The sequence below is a fragment of the Oculina patagonica genome, chromosome 13, assembly GCF_052425735.1.
Source record: "Oculina patagonica isolate OP01 chromosome 13, crgOcupat, whole genome shotgun sequence".
Taxonomy (NCBI): Eukaryota; Metazoa; Cnidaria; class Anthozoa; order Scleractinia; family Oculinidae; genus Oculina; species Oculina patagonica.
The window spans coordinates 6,852,158-6,878,421 of NC_135770.1; the positions used below are offsets into that span (position 1 = coordinate 6,852,158).

The 26,264-nt window shown below is 39.2% G+C and overlaps 1 protein-coding gene and 1 pseudogene across 2 annotated transcripts; both read right to left on the bottom strand.

The window, feature by feature from the left end:
• Window positions 1-977: 977 nt before the first annotated feature.
• Window positions 978-7,153, bottom strand: LOC144634950 (uncharacterized; annotated as a pseudogene). The gene is made up of 3 exons (XR_013567287.1): window positions 6,826-7,153; window positions 3,290-3,840; window positions 978-2,469 (listed from the first exon to the last, which is right to left on the bottom strand). The product of XR_013567287.1 is annotated as an uncharacterized LOC144634950 (transcript).
• Window positions 7,154-9,152: 1,999 nt separating this feature from the next.
• Window positions 9,153-23,444, bottom strand: LOC144634952 (uncharacterized). The gene is made up of 4 exons (XM_078494002.1): window positions 23,216-23,444; window positions 21,688-22,281; window positions 20,331-21,299; window positions 9,153-9,846 (listed from the first exon to the last, which is right to left on the bottom strand). The coding sequence occupies exons 1-4, from the start codon at window positions 23,442-23,444 to the stop codon at window positions 9,683-9,685; spliced, it is 1,956 nt and encodes a 651-aa protein (XP_078350128.1). The 3' UTR covers window positions 9,153-9,682.
• Between the last annotated feature and the right edge of the window lie 2,820 nt (window positions 23,445-26,264).

Genomic DNA, 26,264 nt, shown 5'->3' on the forward strand with positions numbered 1-26,264 from the left:
TTTTCTTGACAATAGTAGTTCCCCGGTAAACAGTTGTAGTACTGTCCCATCAAAGTGCAATGCCTGGAAAATACCGAAAAGCACACGACCTTCAGGTGAAACCGCACCTTACAGTATTACCAATACACTGCACTTTGCTAAGTCTTAAAACTTTACATTGTCTAGTCGTCTACTTCAATCGTTTATTTGTATTGTGTGAGATACATTTATAAATTGAAACCATCATGTCATTAAGTAATAATGCAATCTCGACAACGTTCTAGATATTATATTATGCACACTAATACAGCTCATGCAAGCCCTGTGACTTACACAAACACAGTCGGACTGAGTGCTACTTAAGTAACTACTTCGTCGTTTCTGCTGTACTGAACCCTGCCTTTCAAGGCAAAACGCCCGATTTGAAGCTTCTCAAGCTTCTCAATGTTCTTGTTTGGAATAAAACCACTGAGCTAATTTGGAATAAAAAATAATAGGCGAGCGGTTAAGTATAATAACTTGAACTGCGGAGCATCGCTTTTGACGAAAAGGAATTTCCAATGCTGTTTTCGAGTTGCTTTGTAGTGCTATTTTCAGTTATACGCAATTCCTCGAATAAGCGCCGCATTGGATCTGCAGCGCTTATTCGGGGGCGGCGCTTATTAACTTTTTTGTCCCAAATGCGGCGCTTATTTGAGGGCGGCGCTTATTCGGGGACAGCGCTTATTCGTTTAAATACGGAAAGCGTTCAACGAGACAAGAGCGGTAACGTGGTGGCTATAGTAAAGCGAGTGGGTAGCTTATGCAAAGCGGGAGACGAGAAGATGAAAAGAGGAGGTTCCCAAGGTGAAGAGAAATGGAAAATCTAGAAATTTATTTTTGCAATATTGGAGTTTTTGGGTAATATGTTTGCATTAGAAAGAACACAAAAATGCGGGGACCTCTTTGGGCCGGGGGAGGGAGGGAAAAGTGGCAGCAGGCGATCTGAAATTCCCTTTTCTTATATCTTTTACTCAAGGTTTCCCGCACTTATTACATAGTGTAAAAATTCAGCTTTTTAGCCTCGGAGTTATTAAAGTTCTTTATTGGGACCTTGAGAAAAAAACCTTTAGGAGGAAGAATGTCTGAATCCGGAAAGAGTTATATTGCCTTAGTCATAAGGTGTTATTCAATCCATACCACTTTTAAAGTTATAAGAAAATGATCACGTGTTCCTTTTTACGTTCGCTAAATTAATTAATAAACTGAGTCATACATGATGATAAATGCAATGATATAAGTTCTATTTATAATACTCGCTGAGCCTGTTAGTCTTGTAAAGCAACTGTGGGGATCTCAAGCTTTTTTTTTACGCCTGACCATAACACTTGAGTTTTCCTAATGTATGATATCCTTCTTCTAGTGGCCAGCTATCCAAGTCTCCCAGTCTGATTTGTGTCACAGGCAGAGCAGACTTGTCTGTCAACAGACCGCTGTCCTCTCTCCAACCACTGCCACCATTGTAACAATTACACTTACTACTAGTGGAGCAAGAACTTGTTACTCCGCATGCGCACATCTTGTCATGGCCTGTAGCTCCGCCCCAATAGTTCATCTGTGTTCCATCACGTGACACCCACCAAGCGTAACTGTCCTCAATAAACGCCACGTCATTATTGCACTCAAACTTGATAAACTGTTCACAGTTCTGTGAGATTCGAGTGAGTACTGCTAGCTGAGCGGTGCTGACTCCAGTGTATCGCACATCTTTACTGTAACATCCTGCACCGCCACATCCAGGAATGTTACCAACATGGGTTCTACTCTCACTGTCGTGACTTATGACCGTCACGCCAACACCGCCCTTGTCACTCATGTCACAGTACACACTGAAGGGAGTCACGTCTCCTTTGCCATCACGGACAATCATATAATTAGCTGACGAGCTTCCACTGCGACTTGATTTTAAATCGCTGCAAGATTTTGGGAAAACCTCGATAAGAGCGTTTGCTTTAATGGAGCGATGGAAATTTCTAGCTTCGCAAGTGTAAGTTCCGGCATTGCGCGAACTAATGCTCTTGACAACTAAAGTCCCATTTGGATAAAGAATATGATTTGGGAGATGACTGTTGCCTGATCGTTTCCAGGAAATTTCTATAGCCCCTTGAGCTGAACAGTTCAGAATTACGGCGGCAGAACTTGATACGACAACTTTTACGGGTGGCAGCAACTTAAACTTGAGCTCTTCAATGACTGTAATTTGTGCCACGGCAGAATCCTCATTGAGCAGATTTTTAGCTGAACATACGTAATCTCCTCCGTCAGCTTTTGTTACACTGACAATAACCATTTTGACTTTTTCAACCTTGAATCGCTTTTTCATTGCATTATTATACAACTTACGCCACGTCACCGTTGGTGTCGGCTGACCAGTAGCTTGGCAGACCAGACTCACGTTCTGTCCTTCTTCAACGATGACAGATGAGGGCTTCCGAGTGATCACCGCGCCAACTAAATGTACGAAAAAGGAAAAATATATCAAGAAAAAACAAGACTGAGAAAAGAAAAAAAGCAAATAAAAAACACTTACAAGTGAACAGATACAGAACTTAACAGTCGGGGGAATAAATGCCAGTTTTGGCAAATCTTCGTTGAAGCAATCGAAGAATTTCCGAATTATTTTATCCAATCAAAAACTAGCGCGAGCGCTCATGCCGATTCCCTCTATTGCGCGCGCCTGCAGGCAATCACGGTAGTTGTATTTATCAGACCATGCGCGAGACTCAGCAACGATGCACGTTGCTGGGTATTGCACGAACAAATACGTCATGTTGCTAAGCAACTTCTAGGAGGAAAACCGCCGGCTTAGTCACTTCTCAGAGAAGTGATGTTGTCATCAACTAGCATTTGTTCACCCGACTGTAGAGAAGAAATTGAGAACACTTGACAAAGACTGTTTTCACCTTTTTATGTCGGTGAAAAATATTACATTCTAATGTAATTTTACCAAACAAAGGCTTCTTTCAAGTTGCTGCATGCAAACATTTTACTGCTTTAATTAAGTTTTAATAAAATGACTGGCAATTATGACACTGATAATGGTGTGTATTAATGAATCATACGTTTCAACTGAAAACACGGTACGCACATTTGCATTTGCAATAGAACCAATTAAATCAGTGCTCTAATAACGGAATTTAAACCCGTGACTCATCAGCAACACAGAGGTAATGGGTTCCAATTTCGGTGAAGCACTGATTAGTTTCTTGCTTTAATTGCAAACATTACTGCACGTGTCAATATTTTATGTTCCAATTATAACACTATTCACCTTGAACAGATAACGTAGCCGATGACGTCATTTCTCCAAGAATATTTCTTGCTACACAAGTGTACGTTCCCTCATCATGTGACGTCACATCTGTTATCATCAAGCCACCACGTGACGGCACAACTCGTTTGTCCGCGACAAGACTGGAATTCTGCTTCAGCCACGTGACTTCAGGTTCCGGGTTTCCTTGATTTTCCTTGATATTGGAGGTGCCACGATTGAAGGGGCTGAGATAGATTTACCAGGGTCGCCCTTGGTTCCTTGGGGGCCTGGGTCACCTTTAGGTCCAGGAGGTCCCTGAATTCCCTGAGTACCTTGGTTACCTTTAGGTCCCTGTGGTCCTTGCGGCCCGGGCGGTCCATGTTTACCTGGAGAGCCTCTGGGACCAGGCCTGCCTCGTCTTCCCCTGATGCTTTTAGGACAATTAATATTGCAGGCCAGGCTATTCAAGGCAATTTGCAGTTTTCTGATGTCATCACGATCGATGGCTTCGCTGACGTTTGTTTTCTTGTCTGTTGTTTCCACTTGGCGTTTGTATCGAATGTGATGATCTGCCAGAAAATTCACAGTATGTCATTTTATGAGTCACAAACTAACCGTATTGAAAAACAGTGCGAGTAGTACAAGAGCTATACAATAGACTTCTGGCCAGTAAACATACTTTTAAACTAGGCTTTTGCTTTTCATTCTTTCCTGAAATGCTTGTGCTCAGTGTTTTAGTTTCTTAAAAATATACCTTAAGTTGTTGAAAAAATAAAGCAATCACTAATTATTATTATTATTATTATTTTAAATAATTTATTCAAATAAAATAAAATGTTACAAGTACAGCACAAGTAAAACTAGAACGATATACAACAGACAAAAAGAGAGAAAAAAAAAAACGGAAAACTAACTACAGTATAACAATTCCCCAATACACTATCAAGCAATTTTAAATACACTATGTAAAGTACATTTCCATCTATAATAATTAATGTAATTTGAGAAAGGGTTATTAATCTTTAAGGTTCTACAATAGTTATTAAATTAATTTTATTTACACTTTATTATGAATTATGTAATGTCTTAGATAAATAATAAAGAGATTTTCTATTTGATTCGTGTTATCAGCTGTTTGATGTTCTGTTCCAAAGAGTAAAGAGTAGCTATTTATAACCAGAGACTTGTTTGTTTTCTGCTCAAACCAATTACGTGCACTGGAAATGAGGTCGAGCACTGATTTGCATTGAAAAAGGCAGTGTTCTATCGAGTCCTCTTGTTCACAATAGATACATTTTGCGTCTTTGGCAATATTACAGAATGTCAGCTCTCGTTTAGTAAAAACAATGCGATGTAATAGGTTAAAAGTTGTTTGTAGGACTTTGGTATCTTGGCAAATAGCTTGAGTATATTTAAGACAGTTTTCACATTCTTTTGTTACATCACTATTTAAATAGTTGGACCATTTCCGAAAGCCTGTGGGCTGCGTGTACTTTCCTTCAATAAATAGTCTGTAAAAGTCCTTACATTTTAATTTAAATATATCTATTTTGGTTTTTGGTCCTAAAGCTACTGGTTTACCATTATGGAAAATCTCCTTATCGATGCTATTACTTTTGCCTAAAAGAAACAGGCGTTTTGGAATCGCTGATATCATCTGATAGAACTGAAGAAAGCTCGATTTAACGTTCTTGTATTTATTAGTAAAGTCATTGTAAGTCATCATCGCGCCATTGTCTTTTAACAGATCTTGGACAGTAACAATATTATTATAAAACCAAGATTTCCAAACACGGTCTTTTTGTCAAAAAGAATCAATTTGTTGTTGAATAGAACGAATTTTTCTAGATTTTCTTTGTCATAGAGGCATTTTAATTCTTTAAAATACAATAACATATTTCTGTAAAATGCTGGGATTTGTTTGTCCAAGCTCTTCTCATCATAATTACATTTCAGTACAAATTCAATTCCACCCAGTTTGTCTAAGAAGTGTTGTGGTATTGTCTTCCACTTACATGGCCTACCATCCAAAAGCCGACTGATCCAACTTAACCTCAGTGCTTTATTCATCAAAAAAATATTGGGCAACTTAATCCCACCTCTATCAATATTTTGATATAACACCTCTCGTTTTATTCTATCCGGTTTATTCTTCCAGAAGAATTTAAAAATCAACTTACTTAGTTTTTCAAGTTCAGACTTAGGTGCTTCCAACATGGACATAGAATACACAAGAATACACAATCACTAATTAAATGCCTGTCTTTCTTCTTATTTTTCTGTAGGCTAACTTAAGGTCGCGCAGGACCCTTGCAGTCATTATGTATGTATTTATTTAAAGAGTGTGCACGAACTGCGACTACTGAAGCCGAAAACAAACGAAATATTCATGGTATTATTTTCTTACAGTTCTTTGTACAAGTAATTACGCGCTATTGTTCTTAGCTTTGTGTCTCGTGCGCTGGGACAAAGCGAATTATCATAATTATATTCACAGCTTTGAATATAGCACACGTTGTTGTAAACATTGAGTCGGAAGGTCTTCGGAAGCCTAAAAACCTGCAATTTTGTGTCCAAGTTTTCTCCGCCGATATAGACTTTCAGGAGTTGATCTTCGAGGAACACAAACTTGGAGTATTCTTTTGTGTTCTGACAAGAGCGAATTTTGAAATTTCCTTCTCAAAATGAAGGTAGCACGTTTCAAAGTTTAGATTTCACATTTCTACTCTCTTTAAAGCCATAAACTCCAAGCAGTTTTTAAAATCGAAAATTTCGTTCTTGTCAGAACACAAAAGAGGTTATGATTTATCACTAGGTTATATAATCATTTAATCCGGTGCGCTGTTCTAGCTGAAAACTTGGACACAAAATCGCATTATCTGCAGTTAAACTTTTAAGATCTTGTAACATCACAGACAAAGGTCATCTCTCAGTAAAAAGACAATCATGATGTAATTCCATCATCCCCTAATATCCTTGATAAATTTTAGAGGAATCGATGTTCAAAATTTAGCGAATTTAAGCTTTTCAAGATAGCACCCCGTCAGGAAATTTGCCTAATGAATTTATTAATGAGCAAGGGTCCTGCGCGACCTAAAAGCGTCACGCAATGCTATTTTTAATGTTGTTGCCTTACTAAATTAGTACTGAGTTGGCTTCCTTGGGTAGGCCTTCAGTCATAGCGACATCGAATTTCGTCACTCGGTATTATCTTTAAGAAAGTCGTATGTAATATTTATTTATGCTGAAAGGATTACCTTTTAATAACATATTTTCTTAAAACCGTCTTACAAGAAAAGGCGCATTTTTTAGATTTAAAACGCAATTTTTTCTAAGGTAAAGACTACAAATTTGTTGTGCATGAGTTATATTACTTAAACTAGAGTATAGGGGCGCTAGAATGCTCGGGATTATTTTTACAAAATAACCGAGAGCATGGGATGGCGATTCACAGGAATCATGTTTCAACTTCCTTAGTTTCAGCTGTAGCTTCTTTAGATAAATAAAATTCCTCGTCTATATATAACTATTTTCTCGATAACTGTATTACTCACCTTTGTTTGAATCACTGTGTAACATTTTCATCACAGACTCATTTTCGTCGTTTGCTGTGTTTCGTAGCTCGAGATTTTCTTCTCTTTGTTTATTCAAGACTTGAAGCATTTGTCGATGGACGTGAAGTTCGATTTCGACGTGAATCAATCCCGCGAAGCAAATAACGGAGAGAAATATCGATGAAAATACCACCGTGTTGGAGACGGGGCGCGTCTTTGATATCTCCATAACACCGTCTGGAGAGGCTGCGAGAATTATCAAGCTTTGACAAAAGTCTTCGTTGTAGAGCGAAACCTATTCCTGTGTGTTCAAAGGCAGACAAAAAAACACAGTGTTTGTTGGCGGTGAGCTTTAACCCTTCTTTGACCTTTTTTCCGGTTTTAGCTTGCGTTGGATCAATTTCAAACTTAGGCTAGAGCTCTTTCATTTCTACTGTCCGTACGTCCATGTGTCATGTTCCTGTAGTGTGGGGTGGGGGTATTGGTTAAAAGGTGTATTTTACAGTATAGTAAGATCGCAATATAATGACGTGTTACCAAGGGACTGTGAAATTGTCCTCGATATATTACAGGTTTGTTATACCGGAGTGTTGTCCCAATACATTTCACTGTTAGTATAACGTTGGCCGGGCTGAACTGTATATAACATTTATGATATACCGGCTGGGCCTTGGGTAGAAAGCGATTCATTACATCTGGTTACTTTAATTGTTAAAATTGCTAAAAGTGCTAAAATTCAAGAGGATCGGTCGGAGTCTATACGCCTACCAGCGGCATATTGCTTTGAAATAAGGGACTGGTCAATAAGTATCAGGGGGGGTGGGCCGGAGCAATTAGAAAAGTGGTGGCTAGAAAATTTGTGACCCACCCCTTCCGTCTGGCTCAAAACTGACTAACCCACCCCTAACAGGCGGTTGAAAATTACATGACCCACCCCCTTTGCTAAAAAAAATCAAGGGACCTATCATTTCTTTTACATCTGTTAGGGGTTGGAGATTTTTTATTTGACTTCAGCTTTTAAAGTGAAATTCCCTACATAGACATTTTTCCTGATGGACACTGCTGTTCCATGTACTTCTTTTTCCATTTCTTAACACACCAAAGAAGGATGAATTTATCACTTCTCATACTAGCCTTTTGTAAGTTTTCCACATATTTGTATGTAAAGTCCATGGGGAAACTGAATCAGTATATGATATTAATTCATAATCAATTACTGAAGAGTTCATATTTTTATACAGAAATTAATAACATAAAATACAACCACTGTCAGTCATTCATATTTGCAAATTATTTGAGAAAAGAGTTCACTGGTATTAAAAGGCCTAAAGCCCAGCTTGAATCTATGCAGGTTGAAGAGAGTCAGGTAAACTGATGAAATGATTACAAGCCATCTAGGGGGGTCAGGGGGCATGCTCCCTAGGGAAATTTTTATATTTGGGCCTTTTGAAATCGCTAGAAATTCATTTAAAACTGCTTAAATGGAGAAATTTATCAATTTTATATACTGATGAATACAACTTTTCTTGGAACTATAACAGTTAAAAGTTAGTGAATAAATAAGATGACCCACCCCCTACGTGTAGATCAAAACTACATAACCCACCCCTTTTCGAGGGCCCAAAAACTGATGACCCACCCCCTTTCTGCTCCGGCCCACCCCCCCTGTACTTATTGACCAGTCCCTAATTGTAGTGTGAGTAACAATGAAGAGTTGCAGGCTAGTCCAGTTCGGCCGCGAGAGAGAAAGAGGGCCAGAACTGGACTAATTTTGCTCTTTGTTTAGGGTTACATGTCTGGACTGAAAAATAATCTATCGTCTTGTACGACGTTCAATTTTCCGATTATTGTTTCAGGGATCAACGTAAAGCCTGCCAATAAGGGTGGGGCAATGCTTGGGGCGCGATTTTCGGCAGGTTCCATATCTTCGCTTCTGGGGCGTGATTCGCCTACCGAACTCACACACACTTTTGAAGTGCAAAGGCGTTCAAGGAGAAGGAGCGTGAACCTGGTAGCTATAGTAAAGCGAGTGGGAACCTTATGGGAGGCGGAAGACGGGAGGGTGAAAAGAGGGGGGCACACAAAGTGAAGGGACTGGAAAAACTTAAAATTTAGTTTCACAATATTGGAGTTTTTACGTAATATTTCTGCTTCAGAAAGAACACAAAGAGGCGGGGACCACATAGTCAACTAAGTATATATGGAGAGGGGAAAGGGGGGGGGGAGGGGGGTGGGCGTGGCAGCAGGGGATCTGAAATTCCCTTTTCCCATTTCTTTTACACAGTCAGAAAAAATTCAACTTTTTAGCCTTGGAGCCTTGTAGTTATTCAAGTTTTTTATTGGGACCTTGAGAGAAAAATGAAAACGAAATCCGGGCTTAGTAATATAACTTTGGTCTCGGAACGTTCTTTCTTCTTTGTCAAATAACATGAAGAAGAATACGCAGGGTTTTGTATACGTGCTTGTCTTCGTTACAGCAATTGTACTGAAATAAGAGTTTATTAACACTTTGGAAGCTACACTGTTGCGTCGGTATTAGTTTCACCTACATTAAAACTAAAGGAATATTTTTCTAAAATGCTATCATATTAACTGGTAAATTAAATTGTCTTTTGTTTCTTTAAATGATATTAAAGCTAAAGCATAAAGTGCTATTCATTCCATACTATTTGAGTAAGATCACATGAACTCCTTTTTACTATTTACTTTCGCTTTCGCAAACTGAGGTTTGCATGATGATAAATGCAGTCATATAAGTTCTCTTTATCATACTTATGAGGTCTGTTGACGTTGTAAAGCAACTGCCAGTGATGTCAAGCTATTAACCTTACGCCTGACCATAACACTTGAGTTTTCCTTATGTATGATATCCTTCTTCGCTTGAGTGATCTAAGTCTCCCAGTCTGATTTGTGTCACAGGCAGAGCAGACTTGTCTGTCAACAGACCGCTGTCCTCAAACCAACCACTGCCACTGTTGTCGCAGTTACACTTTTTACCACCAGTCATTCTCGACCCCAGAGCTCTAGGTCGGTTTTCTTTGGCCGCGCGACCGAGAGCTCTGGGAAACTCTGCGCCCGCGTAGCCAAAATCTGGCTACGTTGTCTTTAGAGCGCATGCTCTAAGTGCAAATCAAAAATGGCGGATCTGTTGGCTAGAGCGATAAGCTTTGCCCTTTCTAAAGCTGGCAAAGGAAGTGACTTTCGTTTAAAAAAAGAACAGAAGGCCATTATTGAAGCTGTAGTGTGTTCGAAAAAGGATGTGTTAGGCGTTTTGCCCACAGGATATGGCAAATCACTTGCCTTTCATTTGATGAGTGATGTGTTTAACTTCGTAGAATCTAAAGGATCGCCATCAAAAAAAGCTTCAAGCATCACCATAGTCATCTCGCCATTGAATGCCTTGATGCGCGATCAAATCAGCAAGCTAAACCACCTTGAAGCGCTGATTCTCGACGGCTCCAAAAAATCTCTAGATTTAGCTACGTCTAACGCAAGAGAAGGTAAACTAGATATATTGTTTTCCCACCCAGAGGTTCTATTGGACAAATGCACAAAGTCTATTCTGAAGACCTCAGCGTTTCAGAAAAATGTGCGGTGTATTGTTGTCGATGAGGCGCATTTGGTGGATGACTGGTGAGTGCTTGTCTTATTTTCCAATACCTTAATATAATACTGCTTTACCTAGAATTGTGGTGTAACGATGATGTACGATTTCCAGCTATCTAATTTAGTTTCAGTGCAAGCTTCAAATGTTTCATGCATTGTAAATTTATTTGCGTACACAATTAGGTCCAAATTTAAAGCTTGTAACAAAATGAATTAACTCTGAGTCAACTTTTGGCAATGTAAATTTGAGTCGGAATAAAATGAAAACTATTGAACTTTTAAAGTTTTGCACTTTTTTCTTGATGACCTACTGTTTTTCATCTGCAAAGAGAGAATTTATTCCTCTTTTTATACACTGAAAATAAATTTAAAGTGTGAGAACTGTTGCTCGCCTCATTTTATTACTTAAAATACATTTCTCTTACACATTGTAGGAAACAATTTCGCCCTGCTTTTGGAAAACTTGATGTTCTTAGCAGCATATTTCCAAATGTACCTATTGTGGCACTGACTGCCACTGCAACTAAAAGCAAACAAGAAAAAATTATTGAGTCAATCGGTCTTCAACTCCCCTTTATTGTTGAGGTGAATCCAGACAGGGAAAATATTTACTTTGAGTCAAGACCCCGGCCTGCTGCAAGGGAAGAAAGGGTAAACATACTTCAACCATATGTTGAAGAGTTAAAGGCAAAAAGGTTGTCGATGCCCCTGACAATTTTCTATGGTGATCTGGAGTGTTGTGCAGAAAGTTTTTTATACTTTAGCTCAGAACTAGGAAACATGCAGTATGAGCCCTTTGATGCAGATCAAGTAGCAAAAAACAGGCTGTTCACACAGTACCACGCTCAGTATCCGAAACATGAACAAGAGCGGATTATGGATGAGCTGGTCAGCAACAAATGCAAACACAGAGTCTTCTTTGTAACCATTGCCTTTGGAATTGGTATTGACTGCCCAGACATTCGAAGGGTTATTCACCTGGGTGTACCTTACACTATGGAAGAGTACTTCCAAGAAGCAGGCCGGGCAGGGAGAGATGGCTTACCAGCTGAGGCCACTATGTATTATAATGCATATGACATCAGCAAGGCAAAACGTGACCTGCAAGATACTATGATCAATTTTGCAAAGTCTGCAGAATGCAAACGAGATATCATCCTTCAGTACTTTGGTTATCGTGCCCCCGAGAGGAAAGATGGTGGTCACAATTGCTGTGATCATCACAGAAACATTTGCAAGTGTGAATTGTGCAAGGAGGCTGTATCAAAACCCCAAACTGTACATGAATGTGATGCTGATAGTGAATTACCTGCAGCCACCGTGATTCAGATTTCCATCTCTCAAGAGCATAGAGACCTTATTCGGAAAAATCTTATTTCTTACCGTGAAGGCCTGGGATCTTCCAGGTCTTGCGTTGGAAACATATCCTTATCAACTGGCTTCAGCTTACAGTTGATTGACAAGGTCATGGAAAACATTGAAAATTTGCACTCAGTAGATGCCATTCTCTCTTCCCTGCCTGTTTTCAGTGAAGAGAATGCAAGAGCTATTTTTGAAATCATACAGGGTGTTCTTGCTAAGCTCCAGGTGTAGTCTGAGGGAAATGAATATAAGTCACTGCCAAAGCAGTAATAATGAAATCAGATTAATGATGCTATTTCTTGTTATAGCAATAAATGCATTGATATCTAGGGTGTGCTCTTATTCTATAGAAGAGCGACAGGGCACCTACAGCCTCGCAACCATGAAATGTGGCTAATATAAAGTTTTCACAATAAGTTATTTTTTCAAGTTGCCCCAAAGACAAAAGTAAGGAAGCACCTGGGCAATGCAAGTGTATGGCCCTGTATGATTAAATGTTATTAAGTGATGTATTGATACAGAGAGGTTTTACTGTAGCCAAGTAATTTCATGCCATGGATCTTGATATTTCCTTATTGTCAAGCATAAGTTAAAGTTGACACTGTTAAGTTCATCACCAAGTAAACTTTTCAAGTGGTTCTGATAAGAACCAGGGTGGTTTAATTGTAGCAGCTAATCAAAACTGTTTTCATCCTCGTCTGACTCATCTTCTTGCTCTGAGCTGCTGTCACCCTCATCATCACTGCCATCAGCATCAGCTTCAGCGAACCTGCAGGCTGCCAGCTTTCTCTTATGTCTTGTTAACCAAGAGTCAAGTTTTACCACATCTAACTGATCAAGAGGGCTCTTTGAAATGTTTGGGAAGGAGTTGTGTTTGCGACTTGCAGTAAATGCAAATGGTCTTTGGCTATGGACTAGGTTAATCATCTCGTTTTCATCTTCCTCTTTACTCAAAGATGTGTGGAGTGTGTAATCAGGGGCAATGTGACACTCGCTATCAACATTGTCGGAAATTGCCTTAAGACCAAAAGAGGCCCCTGTCCCCCTTTCTACTGCTTGAAGGGTTTTATTGCCAGCAAGATCCTTCAAAACAGTTTTGTGCCCCTTCACAAGGTGTTCTTGTTTGAGGTCATCAGCAACGTTTTTTCCTTCACCACCTCTCCAATTCACATACTGACCATGAATTACCTGGTGTGCTACTTTCTCAGTATAAAGGGCCTTGACACAGGTGATAAATCGCATCATTTCATATGCATACTTTGTTCCTCTTGGCCTTGATCTAAAATACAGCATTAAGAGCTTTGCATTTCTTACATTTCTGTTGCCATCACCTTCCTTTTCAGTATCATGAAGCTGCATAAGTAAAACACCAAGCTGTATTACTTGTAAGCCATAATTAAACACCCCGTCATCTTTTGCAGGATCTTGTGGTGGTATTACTGACGGGGTAGCTTCTGGACTTTTGTTTGGTTGAGGATGAGGCTGCTCATTGTTGGTGTTATTAGGAACTGATGTGTTCTGGCCACATAATTTTATTATGGCCAGAAGGTTTTCTGGGCAACTAACACATTGTCCAACACAGAGGTTGAGCATGTTTGCTTGAGGATTTCCAGCTTCAACATGTGCAATATACACTAGAACATTGCCAGGTTGGGTCTCAATATTGGAAGAAGTCATTACTTTCCCTACTGCTAGTACTGTAGGTCCCTGTTCAGGTGTTTGCTGGATGAGGGCAACAATTTGTCCTGCAGATTCAACAGTAAATGTAATTTATTTTCTTTTATGGTTCACACTGAGTTATTGAAGACAGAAACAAAGGATCTTGGCCAATAAAGGAGACTGTATGGTTAATAATGTGGAGTAAATATTACTTTAATTACAAAACCTAAGGCAAAACGGCATACTGATTTGATTTTTGTTCACCTTGTATGTAATACTATGTACACTGGCAATGTAGTTACTTACCTGGCTGTAAGGGTGGTCTTTGAATCCTGGTTGCTGGAACTGTGTGAGCATTCAATTGGGTTGGATCCTGTGGATCTTTTTAAAATTAAAAAAATGATACTATAATACTGGGAATTAATAACTAAAATTGTTTTTTATAGATTTCATGCAGGTTGCTTGCTGGATGCAAAAAGTAATATATTACTTGATAAAGAGAAAAAGTTTCATGTAAGACAAATAATGATCTATAATATAAATATATAATATAATATACATGTATTATAGAAGGACATGTAAATGATTGCTAAGTTTGTATTTGTAATGATTTGCTTACCTGATGGTAACGGTGGTCTTTGAACCCCGGTTGCTGGAACTGTGTGAGCATTCAATTGGGTTGGATCTTTTTAAAAGAAAAAAAAAAAACATGTCATGCAGGCTGCTCACTGAGCTGGACGCAATAAGTTTTATTACTTGATGAAAGGGAAAAAGGTTGTAAGACAGAGTAATATATAATATTAATAATAATCTACATACATGTATTTTATAAGTTAATGATTTATAAGCAATGTCAATGTATCATGAGATTTTTAGCTACATTTTTTTGTACATTGTTTAATTTTGTATGCATACCTTTTTGCTTACCTGATTGTAAGGGAGGACTTTGAACCCTTGGTACTGGAACTGTGTCAGGATTCTGTTGGGTTTGATCTTTAAAAAAATAATAACAATAAATACATACATACATATATTAAACACTCATTGTTTATCACTAAATGCAGAAAGTGGTACTGTGTACAGACCTCTCTCTCACCCATGAGTTACAGGTTGTATCAAAGAAAAACAGAATTCTGAGATTAGGCATGCACTAAAAAATGCAATAGGTTATAAGGATTTTATTATAGATTTTCAAATCTGTACCTGGCTGCAGGGTACTTGATTGCTGATCATGGTGAATCCTACATTCATTTGTCTGCTTCTCTGCTTGTTCCTTTTGTTGTCTTCGTGCCTTTTCAACGTCACATTCTAGCATGACATACTCATCAACAAAAGAACCAATTATCTTCTCCAAGTCTTTTGGATCTGAACTGATGATGTTCTTTGGAGTTCCATCCAATGTTTGCAGTCCAGCATACTCCATAAAGGCACTGCACAAGTATGCTTTTGTGGCTGACAACATTAGTGAGTTGGCACTCTCAAAGTTGTTTTTCACCTTTTTAGTAACATTCACCAAGCCAAATCGTTGCCTGAAGTTGTATAGTGTTCCAACATCTCGTGCAGACCGTGTGTCATAAAGCTGCTCCCAGATGTACTAAACAAGGCATTCAGAAATAATTAAAAATTAGATATTAAAAAATTTTAGTTTTGTAGTTATTGATGAAATGAATGAGTTTTCTAATTCCAGTTATATATGCACTAAATCCATTAATTGCCAATTGTTATTAATGTCCTTGTAGGGATGGGAGAAAAAAGAGTTTGGTAAATCAAAAAAGTATGGAAAGATCAAGCACCGGTAAATGTTTCTACAAAATGTCATTAACCATGCACAAAAGACAAGGAAGGGTCACTTAGACTGGGAATGTTTAAACCCTGGTACGCAAGGTGGTCTTTGTAAGGGAGCTCCACAAGTTGACTCTCAAACATAATCATTGTGGAATGTGTTGTTCCTGAAAATTTCCATACCTGCCTCCTCCCTGCCCAACAAAAAGAAGGAACTTAACTGGAATTTCCAGGGGATTGAGGGGATGGGGGAGGTTATAAAAAGGAAAGTCTTGATATGTTTTCGGAATAACAAGATTTAGTCAATTAATGCATGATTTTGGAAAATACGTATTTTTAAGAAATATTACATTACCCCTAGGAATGACTGCTTTGCATGCCACTGAGCGCAAGCTTCCACAATAGATTCAAAACGTTCACTTGAATAATCGCATCCAGCTCTAGTTTTTTTGGCTCCTGTCACTCTCTCGCGTCCAAGGAGGTCGCCAAAAAGTGGAATACGCTTTCCTTAATATGAGAACAAAGAAGTTTTTTAAAACACCAAACATAAATACAACAGTGCATACCGTATTAACTCGAATAAGCGCCACGGCGCTTATTAAATTTTACGCGCCTCAAGTGCGGCGCTTATTTGAGGGTGGCGCTTATTTAAAATTTGGACGCCATGAAAATCTTATCTCTTACAGTAATTGTAAAGAGCGTCTTTTGATTGCCAGTATTCGTCTCTTGCTGAGACAAAAGTGGCGCTAGCTGCCCTGACAAAGTTTGCAGCGTTCACAATATTTACAGAACTATGTATTGTAAGAGAGATGAATAGAAAAAAGCGAGTGGTAGACAATCACTTTGAATTGCAAAATATTGCTTTTGATGAAAAGAAATGTTCAAGTTATTATTATTAACATTTTTGTCCCAGCGCTTATTCTAGGGCGGTGGTTATTCGGGGGCGGCACGTATTCAAGTAAGTACGGTAATTCGATTTTTCATTTTAACCAAATTAAAAAAAACAACAACAAAACATTCATTGGCTGATCAGCTGAGAATATACCCTTCTCTGAAAAAAAAAAAATTCCAATTCCCTTACTGATCATGTAGAGCAAAATTGTTATTTTTCTTCTATATCATTCCCACCTTTTAGAACTCTTTCAGTTGTTTCCAATTTTTCCAAGGGTGACATCTCTTTGTTTAATGGAAACATGTCAACAGGAGCATAGACCTCAGTTAGCAGGTCCTGTAGGCCTTCCAGATACTGCACAACATCAGAGTGTTTTGACTGATTATATGGCACAACTGGCAGATTAATGATCACAGATTTCTTTGCCATTTCATCAGAGTAGGAATGCTTTATATGCTCTGGGATAAGAGGCTTCAGAGGGTGGAGGCATGGGAAAAATTCCACAAGCACTCTGCTGACTAGGACAATAAATTCCTTTCTGAACATCTGAAGTTCCTCCATACTAAGCAGGTAACTGGAATTGTGAAAGGTATTTATGTCCTCCACCAGTGGCTTTGTGTCGTCCAAATGTGCACTGGAAACACGACTGAAAGTAAAGTACTGTGTTATCCAATGGAAATCAGAGTTCCTATGATTTTTTAAGACAATATTTGCCAACATCTTAAAATCGAAGTTATCGAAGGTGACTCTGAGTTCCATTGCACTGTTTTGCTCCATTATTTTTCGAACCTTCTCTACTAGCTCATCACCTACATAAAAAAAAGAGAATACAAATTAATTCGATTTTTAAGATGGCTCTTAACCCTTTAACCCCTAATTAAGAGTGCCAATTGGCACATAGTGTCATAATTATATAACTTGGTCAATATTTGTCCAATTTATTTGACAATGATTGACCACCCCTATAACTTTTGCAACTTTTTTTGTCTGACACAGAAGTGACATGCAATGTGCTGAAATTTACCAGTAAACTGAGAGCTGCACAATAAGCTATAGTTAAGGGTATACCTACTATATATGTACGGAGAGAAACAATTTTTAAATCTTTTTCTTTTTAATGTTTCAACCAACTTCTTTCAAAACTGTAACTTCCTTCTTATTTGTTCAAGTGTTTTATGAAATTTTCTGATCAAGAACTTTCAAATGGTAAATCATATATGGATATCAGGTTTATATTTTTTAATTTATGAAAAAAGACCATTTGCTTTAGGGTAAAAGGTAAAGTCTGTGTCCAAGCCAAGTGGCCCAGACAGCCAGAGCTTATCCCGGTTACCGTAGCATTAATTTGCGACTGAGAGTATTGCTACTCCCCCCTGGATGGGATGCCAGTCCATTGTAGGGATTACCCCTTAGCAGTAAATTCGCCGGTACCTATTTATACACCTGGGTGGAGAGAAACACTGTGAGAGTAAAGTGTCTTGCCCAAGAACACAACGCAGTAGCCCCGGCCAGGGCTCGAACCCGGACTGTTCGACTCGGAGTCGAGCGCGCTAACCATTTGGCCACCGCGCCGCTTTTGGGGGTAAAGGGTTAAACAGTTTCTGGCCCTATCCCTCACCCAGGGGCAAGGAACCAAGCTATTAAACAGTCACTTGTAGTATGTATTTTAATTTATGTCCCTTAATTAATGCTTACCTATGGCATCCATGGTTTTCAAGTAATTGGCCCTTGTTTGGCAGACTCCTAAACTCCTCATTCTTTCAAAAGTCTGTATGAAACAGAATTGTACATAAATCAGCATACATTTGTTGTATGACAAATAGAATAACAAAGCAAACTTTTTTTTATAATTAATTAGAAGTGACATCTCTTAATTAGAATGGGCATTCTAATCCAACCACGCTTGCTGCTATAGTATTAATAAGCAGTCATAAATTTGTTTTTTTTTGGCTATTTGAGTCATTTATAGACAAAGTTACTTAGTTGTTGTTGATTAGTATTTGATGTTAGTGTGGCTGCAAAAAAAGCAAGCCTCAGAGTGTGTGCTTAGAGAGTCCACCTGACAAAATAAAATTGTCAAAATACAGCATATATTATGTAACTGACTGGGAGTATTTCTGAGACAATAACAGCAGTGATCTGTGCAAGTGACATTTCATACTTGTGACAGGCTTGTAAGAAGTATCAACATTTTCTATATAGGGAGTTATGCTTGGAAGGTTTAATTATGTGACTATTTTCAGAGACCAGTCAGCAGAGATATGATGGAAATAGAGAAAATGTAGGAGAAAGTAAGGAGATTACAATAATCATAGGCAGTTCTGGACATATGAGATATTTTAAACATAAATAGCAAAACAGATAGTAAATGTTTCCCAACTTGAATTCCTCTTATTTTGACCTTCTCAATCTGTATTTACAATGACTGGTCCATCATATTTTGATTGAAAAAATGTTTATATGACCCTGCTGTCATCAGTGATAAAGGGCTGGCCGTTTGGGAATAACATAATATATAATTTATATTAGTAATTTATAAAATTATTTTAACCTTCTTGTTGCTGTGTCCAATTCCTAGAATAATCGTGGCAATCTTCTGTATCAGGCTTAACTCCTGCCACCTCTGGTTCATCATCATCCCATAAATCATGCAGACTGGAGGCACCTGCTCATCCACATTCTTTTTCAGTCTAGGGGCAGCTACTGTTGCTATAAAGTCCAAGACATCTGGAGCCCTTTCCTTCATCTCCTGCATCACACTACACCACTTTACACCTTCTAATGCGTTTACTGTACTGTCTTTCAGAACAGAAGGTTCTCCACGAGTTCTTACGCACAAGTCCTGACACTGTTGATTTATTTGTTGAAGCAGTTGAAGCTTAATTGCTTTCTGAATGCTCTCAACTCTAAGAACATCTTTGGCAATGTCTCCTGGAATTCCCCACTGCACTGTATTGACCAGATTTGAAATAACTGATTTTGGGATGGCATCTTTGCCTGCCTTGAGCAGCTGGGTCAAATCAAGAAAAACACAAACCACTTTTAGCACCTATACTGCCTATACTTTGATGTACACTCGATATATCAAGGAACCCATTCTTTATTAAGTTACGCATGTAGCTGTTATGGCACCATAATTATAAAAGCCTTGGGGTATTTTATTTTATTATTGGAGAACAATTGAAGTAGCAATTTTAGTAACAAGTTACTAAATGGAGAGTTCAAAGAATAAAAAATTGAACATTAAATACAGCGACATAATTTGCACCAGTAGGGAACGTCAGAGGATACAGGACGCTCGTGATCAATCGTAAAATCAATTCGAGGCTAATTCACTCCCTTTTTGATCGAATGAGTATTTACAACTAACAGATAAACGAACCTCGGGGTTTCGTAGACCAGCACCTTGCAAGATCTCGGAGGCTTGCTGCGGCGTTTCTTTGGTTCCTTTTTCAGCCGCGGGTACTAGAGGTTGTATCTCTCTTGCGGTAAACGTTTGCTCTTCTAATGGAAATAAACAAACTCGTTCACTCACGTCCACGGGCCTGCTTCTCTCTGTGTCGATAGCTGATTTGACGAAGTGTCGCACTGTAAACTGATCAGACTGAAGTGAAGACTGCCTTAATCTTTTCTCTGGTTTACCTTGTACAGTTGGCGAAAACGGATTTCGTCCACGCTTTTGCCGAACCTTTTCGTTCTGTATCATGGAGTTTAAACACATGTCTCTGAATGCATGCACAGCTTTATCTAATCCCACAACTTTCCGAAAACACTTTCGGCAAAGTAATGTTGAAACCACACCAACGTCTTCTTCTAGCACTTCGATCCTTCCAATTTCCTTAAGCTTTTCTACAAGATTCTCTTTTTGGGCAGTTCTCCCAAATAAATCTATACGATCGTATATCTTTGCCAATGGAGAATTGCAGCAGCGACAAGTTGCATTACAAGGTTTTGTTGGAGTTTCGCACATAGAAGCGCTGTTTTCACAGCTTTGTTCACAGAGCTCCATCTTTTTCCCTTTCTCTGATTTGTTTATTGCCGGCTGCAAGTTCTATTTTTCGCGCGTAACAAATTAGCCAATTAGAAGCGTTATTATTGTTTTATCCGATAGCCAATCAGAGGCGGCGTAGGTCCCAGACTTCCCCAGAGCTCTTTCTCCTCCGTCGTGCATGCGCGAAAGAGCTCTGGGGTCGAGAATGACCACCAGTACAAGAGTTTGTTACTCCGCATGCGCACATGTTGTCATGGCCTGTAGCTCCGCCCCAGTAGTTCATCCGTGTTCCATCACGTGACACCCACCAAGCATAACTTTCCTCAATAAACGCCACGTCATTATTGCACTCAAACTTGATAAACTGTTCACAGTTCTGTGAGACTCGAGTGAGTGCTGCTAGCTGAGCGATGCTGACTCCAGTGTACCTCACATCTTTACCGTAACATCCTGCACTATAACATCCAGGAGATTTGTTATTAACATGGGTTCTACTCTCACTGTCGTGACTTATGACCGTCACGCCTACACCGCCCTTGTCACTCATGTCACAGTACACACTGAAGGGAGTCACGCCTCCTTTGCCATCCGGGTCAATCATATAGTTACCTGAAGAGCTTCCGCTGCGGCTTGATTTTAAATCGCTACAGGATGACATGGGTTTGAGCACTTCAACACCAGATGATGCCACGATAGAACGCTGAGAATTTTTTGCTTCGCAGGTGTAAATCCCAGAATCGTTTTTCGAAACTTTTCTAAGAAGCAAAGTTCCGTTTGGATAGAGAACATGATTCTGAGGAAGATTTTGGCCCGCTCTTTTCCAATCAATGTCAACTGAGCCCTGAGCTGTACAATACAGTATTACATTGCTAAAATCTGATGCAACAACTTTCACTGAAGGGGTTAAGGTAAATTTGAGTTTATCAATCACTATTACTTGTGCGACAGCAGAGTCCTCTTCAAGGAGGTTATTTGCCACGCACACATAATCCCCACCATCTGCTTTTGCTATATTGTGTATGGTCAATTTTTCACCGAAAACTGGAGCCTTTGGCAATTGACTGAACGCTTTTCGCCACGTGACCGTTGGTGTCGGCTGACCAGTAGCTTGGCAGATTAGGTTCACGTTCTGTCCTTCTTCAACGATGACAGATGACGGCTTCTGAGTGATCACGGCGCCAACTAGATTAAAGAAACGAACAAACAACAGCGTTAAAGCGATAAAAATTGAACTAGAAGAAAGAGGCAATTGAGAGAACTTGACAGACAGGGCTTTCTTCATAGCTACCCAGACGATAGCTTTCTTTTATAGCTAATAACTGTACAGTCATGTATTTAAATGCAAATACAACCCCGATACATGAAAAGGCTAATAAAACAATAAAAGAATATAGTTTGAATGCCAAGATTTCCTTTAATTTTTTAGTAAGCCTTGCTGTTTTCGTTTATTTAAAATCTCATAGCTTATTAGATTCTCCATTAGGATCCGGTGCTTCTGTTTTGTTTCGCTGGTCCCTGCTTACACAATTGATCCTCAATAAAGTTTATAAATGCAATACTTGTTACCCACCTTGAACAGATAACGAAGCCGATGACGTCATTTCTCCAAGAATATTTCTTGCTACACAAGTGTACATGCCTTCATCTTGTGACGTCACATCTGTAATCATCAGACCACCACGTGACGGCACAACTCGTTTGTCCGCGACAAGACTGGAATTCTGCTTCGGCCACGTGACTTTAGGTTCCGGGTTTCCTTCAGCCTTGCACTGAAACGAGGCTGTACCAGTTTCGTTTACCACCATGGACATCGGAGGTACCACAATTGAAGGGGCTGAGATAGATTTACCAGGATCGCCCTTGGGTGCTTGGGGGCCTTGGTCGCCTTTAGGTCCCGGAGTTCCCTGAATTCCCTGAGTACCTTGGTTTCCTTTAGGTCCCTGTGGTCCTTGCGGCCCGGGCGGTCCATGTTTACCTGGAGAGCCTCTGGGACCAGGCCTGCCTCGTCTTCCCCTAACGCCTTTGGGGCATTGAGCATTACAGACCAGGCTACTTAGAGCAATTTTAACTTCCCTTTTGATTTCATCACGTTCGATGGTTTCTTTGGCGTTTGTTTTCTGGTTTGTTGTTTCCGGAACGTGGCGTTTGTTAAGAATGTGTAGTCCTGCGAGGAACATCACAGAATGAATCTACTTAGTTGATGTTTCACTCACTCTACTATAAAGCGGACTTTTCAGAGTTTCCGTTATTTTTTTGTTACGTACCAGAAAGTCTAATTTGAAGTGCACAGAAGAATTGCATGAGTTAAACAGGTGGAAAGTGACTTGCAACCTAAAAAGGAAGATCTTAGTGATAAATCGAGATTGGAACTTATTCAAATTGACACCACCTTACTTGTTTTTTATTTTTCAAAATTGGTAGAGAAACAAACTAACGGTATGGCTTGTACTGAAAAACAGTGCGAATAGTACAAGTTCATATAAAATAGACTTCTGGCCACATACTATTAAAGTAGGCGTTTGCTTTTCATTCTTTGCTGAAATGCTTGTGCTCAATGTTTTAGTTTCTTTAAAAAATGCCCACAGTTGTTGTGAAAAAGTTAAAACAATCACTAGTTAAATGCCTCTCTTTCTTCTCATTTAATGTAGGCTAAATTAAAGTGTCTGTCACTGAATGCTATTCTTAATGATTTTGCCTCACTGAAGTGCTGAAGTGCTGAATTGGCCTCCCGGGGTAGGCCTTTAGCGATAGCGACACCGAATTTTCGTCACACGGTGTTATCTTTAAAGGAAGTCGTATGAAATATTTATTTACATTTTTTCTTTGGAACCGTCGTACAAGGAAAGCGCTTGTTTTTTAGGTGTAAAACGCAATTTTTTACTCAGTTATAAACTTCAAGTTGTTGTGCATTATGAATTACTGTAGTACTAGAATATAGGGGCGCTAGAATGCTTGGAATATATTGTTTTCTCAAAATAAGAACATGGGATGGCGATTCACAGGAGTCATGTTTCAGTCATGTTTCAGCTGTAGCTTCTTCAGATAAATATAAATCTACGCCTATATATAACTATTTTCTCGATAATTGTATTACTCACCTTTGTTTGAATCACTGTGTAACATTTTCATCACAGACTCATTTTCGTCGTTTGCTGTGTTTAGTGGCCTGAGATTTTCTTCTCTTTGTTGATTCAAGATTTGAAGCATTTGTCGATGAACGTGAAGTTCGATCTCGACGTGAATCAATCCCGCGAAGCAAATAACGGAGAGAAATATCGATGAAAACACCATCGTGTTGGAGACCGGGCGCGCCTTTGATATTTCCATAACTTCGTCTGGAAAGGCTGCGATAATTATCAAGCTTTGACAAAGTCTTCGACAGAGAGCAAACCTTATGCCTGTGTGATCAAAGGTAGACAAAAACACATAGTCTTTGTTGGCGCTGAGCTTCAACCCTTCATTGACCTTTTTCCGGTTCCAGCTTGCATTGGATCAGTTTCAAACCTTCAGGCTAGAGATGTTTTATTTTTGCTGTCAATGTGCCTTGTTTATGGGGTGTGGGGTGGGGATATAGGTGAAGAGATGGCCTCCTCGATATAGTACAGTAAGATTGCCGAAAGGACTGGGAGATTGTGTTCTGTTCCAATTCATCTTTGCTGTATGAAACTTTGACTTGGCCGAAGAATATATCGCTCTCTAAACCGGGTACTTTGTTATAAAAAAGTTCGTTTTATCGGCTTTTTTTTTTTTTTGGGGGGGGGGGGGGCTTAGAATACATTGTTTTATCGGTCATTGCTTGAGTCAGGAGCTCCTACTTGGGTATATCGTATTTGCAGTGCCTTATACAGCCCTCGTCGAACGTGTTGCCACGATATCCAAACTCATTCCTTTTCTCCCCACTCCCCTTTTCAATGTTGAGCTCCCCAACATACTGCGCAAATAATCCTTCATTTTACAACATTGAAATGGGGGAGGGGGGCTGTAAAAATGAATTATTCTAAGAATATCTTAAAAGTGACTGTTGCAGACATGTAGCATTTCAAGGCTGCCCTAGATGCTAAAAATTATTTCAAAACAGTTGAGAAAAAGAAAACACTTTTGAGGGCTTTGAGCACAGTACCAGCGCTTCAAGCGTTTTTCACCGGCTTTTGAATTTTTAAAACTGTTTCTCCTCGAAGAGTGTGTGTATAATCTATGTCACCAGTTATCGCCATAAAGTTATAATTACAGTAAAACAAAATGTTTAACCGACAACGTACTTTTCGACGTTGGCTTAATGTCGTTCTCAAGTCAATGTCGGCTATAAAATGGAAGTGTTCAAGTGCTGAAAATGAACAATAGATCAAACTGTGAAATACACATATAACAATACGTTTAACAAATGGTTTGGCACTTATTCATTAGTCTGTGTACTAGCTTGTATTCAAATTTGGATGAAACTTCGCAGTACATTTGGCTTCTTGTAGACGAAACGTAAACACTCATTTTTTTCGCTTGGCATTTTCGTTCTTAATATGTGAAACTCAACTGAACAAAACTATAAGTAAAGACAACAGCTTGTTGGAAATGATGTGATGTTTGTTGTTGCTTAACCGAATTAGGAAAAAGATCATAAACTACGCCATCGAAATGCGCAGGATAATGACCGACATCAGACCGCCTGGTCCAAAAATGTTTCGCCAGGCTTGAAATCAGTTTCACTGCCGCGAAATAATCTTAGCCCATTTTCTATAACTTGGTGTGCACTCGATTTCAGCCGACTTCCGGCGTAAGCTAATTAATTATAACCAACTATACAGAGGCAAAACTTTTGCTTGCAACTCAAGGGATTTCGGAGGTGGCGAAGTGGCATCGCTGCCGGCGGCTGATGTAGCTTCATCACCTCAAAGTCGCGGGTTCGAATCTTCCAGTATAGGGTTTACACTAAACGGCTTGGGGGCTGTGTAAATACCTCCCCGCGTGAAGATTCGACACTACGGCTCCAGGAATTGCTCTGTTTTTTTTTTCTATTATTATTTTTTAATTTATTTTTACCTATATTACTGTTCTCAACTTTTCCTTTTTCGGACATCATCACTTTTCAAACGCTGGTGAATCATGAAAAGGTTTATTATTCAGATATTCTAGTATTTTTTTTTTTTTTTTTTTGGGGGGGGGGGGGGGGGGGCGTAGAATACATTGTTTTATCGGTCATTGCTTGAGTCAGGAGCTCCTACTTGGGTATATCGTATTTGCAGTGCCTTATACAGCCCTCGTCGAACGTGTTGCCACGATATCCAAACTCATTCCTTTTCTCCCCACTCCCCTTTTCAATGTTGAGCTCCCCAACATACTGCGCAAATAATCCTTCATTTTACAACATTGAAATGGGGGAGGGGGGCTGTAAAAATAAATTATTCTAAGAATATCTTAAAAGTGACTGTTGCAGACATGTAGCATTTCAAGGCTGCCCTAGATGCTAAAAATTATTTCAAAACAGTTGAGAAAAAGAAAACACTTTTGAGGGCTTTGAGCACAGTACCAGCGCTTCAAGCGTTTTTCACCGGCTTTTGAATTTTTAAAACTGTTTCTCCTCGAAGAGTGTGTGTATAATCTATGTCACCAGTTATCGCCATAAAGTTATAATTACAGTAAAACAAAATGTTTAACCGACAACGTACTTTTCGACGTTGGCTTAATGTCGTTCTCAAGTCAATGTCGGCTATAAAATGGAAGTGTTCAAGTGCTGAAAATGAACAATAGATCAAACTGTGAAATACACATATAACAATACGTTTAACAAATGGTTTGGCACTTATTCATTAGTCTGTGTACTAGCTTGTATTCAAATTTGGATGAAACTTCGCAGTACATTTGGCTTCTTGTAGACGAAACGTAAACACTCATTTTTTTCGCTTGGCACTTTCGTTCTTAATATGTGAAACTCAACTGAACAAAACTATAAGTAAAGACAACAGCTTGTTGGAAATGATGTGATGTTTGTTGTTGCTTAACCGAATTAGGAAAAAGGTCATAAACTACGCCATCGAAATGCGCAGGATAATGACCGACATCAGACCGCCTGGTCCAAAAATGTTTCGCCAGGCTTGAAATCAGTTTCACTGCCGCGAAATAATCTTAGCCCATTTTCTATAACTTGGTGTGCAC